This window comes from Cupressus sempervirens, chromosome 4 (genome assembly GCF_028749045.1).
Source record: "Cupressus sempervirens isolate cs-2001-9-10 chromosome 4, ASM2874904v1, whole genome shotgun sequence".
In the NCBI taxonomy this organism is placed as follows: domain Eukaryota; kingdom Viridiplantae; phylum Streptophyta; class Pinopsida; order Cupressales; family Cupressaceae; genus Cupressus; species Cupressus sempervirens.
The window spans coordinates 789,287,895-789,292,957 of NC_143121.1; the positions used below are offsets into that span (position 1 = coordinate 789,287,895).

At 43.2% G+C, this 5,063-nt stretch overlaps 1 protein-coding gene across 1 annotated transcript; it reads right to left on the reverse strand.

Moving 5' to 3' along the window:
* Window positions 1-3,167: 3,167 nt before the first annotated feature.
* LOC149563770 (uncharacterized) lies at window positions 3,168-4,724 on the reverse strand. Its single transcript, XM_089828244.1, has 4 exons — window positions 4,656-4,724; window positions 4,113-4,430; window positions 3,450-3,854; window positions 3,168-3,353 (listed from the first exon to the last, which is right to left on the reverse strand). Exons 1-4 carry the CDS (start codon window positions 4,722-4,724, stop codon window positions 3,168-3,170), a joined length of 978 nt encoding a protein of 325 aa, XP_089684370.1.
* Window positions 4,725-5,063: the final 339 nt, after the last annotated feature.

Sequence of the window (5,063 nt, forward strand, 5' to 3'; positions counted from 1 at the left end):
GATAGCATTTACACCAAATTAGAAATTTTCTTACCAGCAAGTAGCAGGTTTGACATCAGTGACAGAATAATGATTGTTCCATGATAGGTTTCTACAATCTTCTTTTTCAACATAAGATGCATCTACAAACTCTAGGGTTTGTACTACAAACTCTAGGGTTTGTACTACAAACTCTAGGGTTTGTACAATCATATGATAATATATAAAATATTATGTCAAATATGAAATCTCATCATTCCCCAAAGGAAGTAGAACTGCAACACAATCAAGGGAAGACATGTAAGAGTTATGAAGAAGGGTTTTTGTTTTGAAAAAAGAGGGGTAAAAACTTTATTGAAAAAGAGAGCAAAGCAGTACAAAAAAGAATAGGGCCTAAACCCTAGGAGACACTAGAAACCACAGAAAAACTGCAGAAGCAAAATCAACTCTCCCTGATTCCACTTACATCCTCTGTCAACGTCCTCTCCAGGTCTTGATGTAACTCACCTGGCAGCTGCTCCCACTCATCAATCCGCCAACCATCTATATTTCTAGATGCCCATTTTGCCAAACTATCAGCTGCCTTATTCCACTCCCTTGGAATATGGGTATAAGACACTGAATCCATCATAGAACTAACCTGTAAAATCTATTGCACTATCAAAGACAACTCCTAGCTAACATCCGAACTCTTACTCTCAAGGAGAAGATTCACAAGAACCTAAGAGTCAGATTTGCAAATCACCTTATGCCACCCAAGAGCATATGCCCTCTGCAAAGCATAAAGAATAGCCAACCCTTCCATTCTATTAATAGTTTGCATCCCTTTATTGACTGAGAATATAAAAACCACCATTCCAGAAGAGTCCCTACCAATCCCACCTATACTAGCAGGCCCTGGATTTCCCCTAGACAAACCATCAGTATTAACTTTTAAAATGCTAGTCGGAGGGGTCATCCATTTCCCTATCCTTTGGACTTTATGTTTCGCCCTTCTGCCTCTCTTAGCACAGGTAGAGTCTGGAGAAATTCCTTGTATTCCAAACCTATCAACCATTACAGCATCATCCCTCTCAAGAGGCATCACCACCTCACTCTTAGCTAAGACTGTGTCCTAAATCATTCCCAAAATTCTAATCCAAACCTGCTGAATCCCCAAAGCTTCTCCTCGGAATATTCTTCGATTTCATTCCAGCCAGACTTGCCATAGCAAAAAGGTAGGTCCAGTACACCAAACATCCTGCAAGAAGGGAGCCAAGGACAGGGGCCTCCCCAGTCTCAACCAAAAATCCGCCAGAGAGGAAGCGTGAGTGCACGGGCATTTCCAAACATCCCACCAGAAATGCCATAGCTATAGAGTGAAAGAGCATTGGAAGAACAAATGCACAAAGTCTTCCTCCTCACTACTACAAAGGATACATCTCGACGGGCCAAAAAAACCCCTCTTCTGAATATTGTCCCAAGTCAGGCACCTATTCCAAACCAAGGTCCAAGTAAAGCAGTTACATTTTGGCCAAGAAAACTGACTCCAAACTTTCTTCCACCATTGAACCTCCCCTCCCACCAACTGTTGGGAGAACAACTCCTGATAACCAGAGGAAACAGTATAAACGCCCTTGGGATTAGGGCACCAGGCCAACACATCATCACCCATAAGGGCATTACAGTTCCGCTTCGAAAGAATGTACAAGAGCTCAGCCCACTCCACTTCCGAACCAAAAATAGGCCATTCCTCCGGATTCTTCCACCTTGCCTCCACTAGCTGACCCTGAGGGGAAAAAGATTTAAAGTCGCACACTCTTGACCAACCAACATCACAGAAACTCTGGGCCAACATGTGCAAATGAGGTACTGAACAACCAGGGGAGGATACCCATCCCAAGCATCATGCCAGAACTGAGCCTCTGAGCCACTTTTGCAGATCTAATGTAAGCCACTCTTAATGAGCGCAGCCCCTTTCTTGAGAGTACTCCAAATCACAGAGCCTTTCTCGCACAAGCTATACCGAGGGATATCATTATGGGGGATCCCTGGAAGGTACTTCAAAGACAAAACTCTAGCCCAAACCTGATCCTGTTCCACAAACCAATGCCAATACAATTTGGCAGCCAAAGCAGTACCAGTTAGCACTGATTGCCGTAAACCAAGACCACCAAACTGTTTTGGGCTACAGACAACCTCCCATTTGACAAGACTCCACTTGGTTGAAGATAGATTACCAGCCCATAAAAAAATGTCTTGCTAAGGAGTCCAGTTCCCTAACAAAGCTCATCGACGCCACCTGAACCATACTCCTATAGAGAGGAAGAGCTTGAACCACAGATTGAATCAGTTGGACCCGACCAACAAAGGATAGCTAGCGGTGGGTCCAATGAGTAACTTTGGCCTGGAACTTGTCAAGAATGACCTGCCATGATTCCTTAGACTGCCTACCACCAGAGATAGGAATGTCGAGGTAGAACACAGGAAGACTTCCAATTTGGAATCTGAGAATATGAGTGACTCTCCTCTGAATAGAAGGTGGAGTGTTAAAGAAAAAAATGGAAGATTTGTCCTCGTTAATCAACTGACCTGAAGCAGCAAGATAAACATCCAACACTCTGCGTATATTAGAAGCCTCCCGAATGGTAGCCATGCCCATCAAAGTCGTATCATCCACAAACTATAGGTGAGATTGCACAAGAAGACCTCCTCCTCATTGCCAGCCCTGAATAAAGCCCCCTTCAACATTATTTTTTATCAACCAACCCAGACCTTCTGCCAAAAGAAGAAACAAATAAAGAGATAGGGATCGCCCTGCCGTAATCCCCGAGAAGCACCAAAGAGATTAGAGTGTTCCCCATTAATCAAGACTGAGAAAGAAGTCAAATTCACACAACTCATAACCCACCGGATCCATTCCTCCTCAAAACCAAAGGCACCAAAAACCCTTTGGAGAAATGACCAACGAACTCTATCATATGCCTTAGCCATATCCAACTTAATGAACATAGCCTTGTCTTTAGAATTAGCCATATAATGAATAGTCTCAGTCACCACAACCACCCCATCTAGGATCTGGCGCCCCGTCACAAAGCCACTCTGTTCTTCAGAAATTAACATTGGAAGCCACTTTTTTAACCTATTAGCTATCAACTTAGATATGATTTTATAAATAACATTGCAAAGAGAGATAGGGCGAAATTGACTTATCCGGTCAGCCCCTTCTCCCTGGGGATGAGAGCAAGGAAAGTAGAATTCAGAGCCCGAAGCATTTGCTTGTTCCTCTGGGATTCTTGAACAACTGCCAGTAAATCTATCTTGATAATATCCCAAAATTCCTGGAAGAACTCAATCAGAAAGCTGTCTAGACCTGGAGCTTTTCCTTTTTTCATCTGGAAAACAGTCCATTCTAATTCCTCCAAAGAGATGGCACTCATAAGATGCTCTTTCATTTCCAAAGAGACTAAAGAAGGAATACAAGAGAGGACCTGGGCCTCTTCAACCGAGTCCCCCTGTGAAGCCTCCCTAAATAAAGACTCAAAATACTGTACAGCTTCGTTGAAAATATCCTTAGAAGAAGAGAGCATCTCCCCCCTAACATTCACCAAGGTTGATATGGAGTTACCATGTTGTTTGGCCTTAACTGAATTGAAGAAGAAAGCAGTATTCTTATCACCCTCTTGAAGCCATTCGATTTGAGCTTTTTGTTTCCAATAGATTTCCTCTCTCAGTTCCCACTCCTCCAAAGTTTTCAGAGCCCTAGCTTCCTCCCGCAACAAATACTTTGACACCCCATCTTCCCTTAACAACCTGGTAATATCATTTAACTCAGCTTGGGCCGCATATTTTTCTTGGAAAATATTTCCAAAGCAATATCTGTTCCATCTTTTAAGCTGATATTTAACATATTATAGGATTTTAGCAAAAATATACATTGTTGTACCCAAGGCAGGTCTACCATCCTTCCACCACTCAGCTACATAGCCATAAAGATCTGGGTCCCTCAACCACATAAGTTGGAATTTAAAAGGTGGCTTCTGAGGCAGTCGGTTGGAGGAGATAACTAACTTAATGGGCCAGTGATCCGATCCTCTCCAGTCTAATATCTCAGACCTGGATGACCACAATCCACCCACCCAAAAATAGGATACCATGAAACAATCTAATCGTTCAACAATGCAATTGTCTCCTATTCTTCTATTATTCCAGGTGAACTGGCCATTACTAGGTTTGATATCTATGAGATTGAGTGCCGAATTGTTATCTCGAAGAAGCACAGAGGAGGGCTCAAGTCTTGCAATACCCCCCCATTTTTCTGAGAGATCTAGAATAGCATTAAAGTCTCCAGCAATAATCCATGGCAAATAAGGAAATAATCCACGAACAAAATGAATGTTATTCCATGTAAGGATCTTACTTTGGAGCTCAACAGGGGCATAGACGTTGGAGAGAAGAACAGACTCACCCGACTAATAGCACAGAGAAACCAGGGAAATGGATGATCTAAAGGATATCCACCACATAGGTTGGATCTTTCATGGGTTCCAAAGGCATGCTACCCCTCCTGAAGATCCCTGAGCTCCAATGCACTGACATTGACCATTCTTCCACAATTTAGGAGCTATACTCATCATACACTCAACAAAAACTTTGGTCTACTGAAGAAAAAGAACATCAGGAGAATGAATTCTAACCAGTTCTCGAACAGCTTTTTGTCTAGTGCCGCTATTCAAGCCCCTTGCATTCCATGAAATAATGATCATTTCTGGGGAGCCGAGAAATGGGAATCCAAGGTCTTGACAACTCCTGACTCCACCAGATTCTCCCCAATCATCTTAATCTTCTCTATGTCCTTCTTAGGCCCACTTTACTTCTTTTCTCAGAAACCCCCTTCTTGCCATCCTTCTGAAGAATACCCAAGTGAGGAGAAGACTTGCCATGCTTATGCATATCCGAAACAACACTCCGTGCAGGAAGGGCAGTGCCCACTGCTTCTTGTCCCCGATCAGCATTTAACCCCAGAGTCACCTGAGCCCCTGCCTTCCCATCAGTGACCATAGGCATAGCAGGTTCAACTTGTGGAGCAGGAGGAGGGTCGGAAG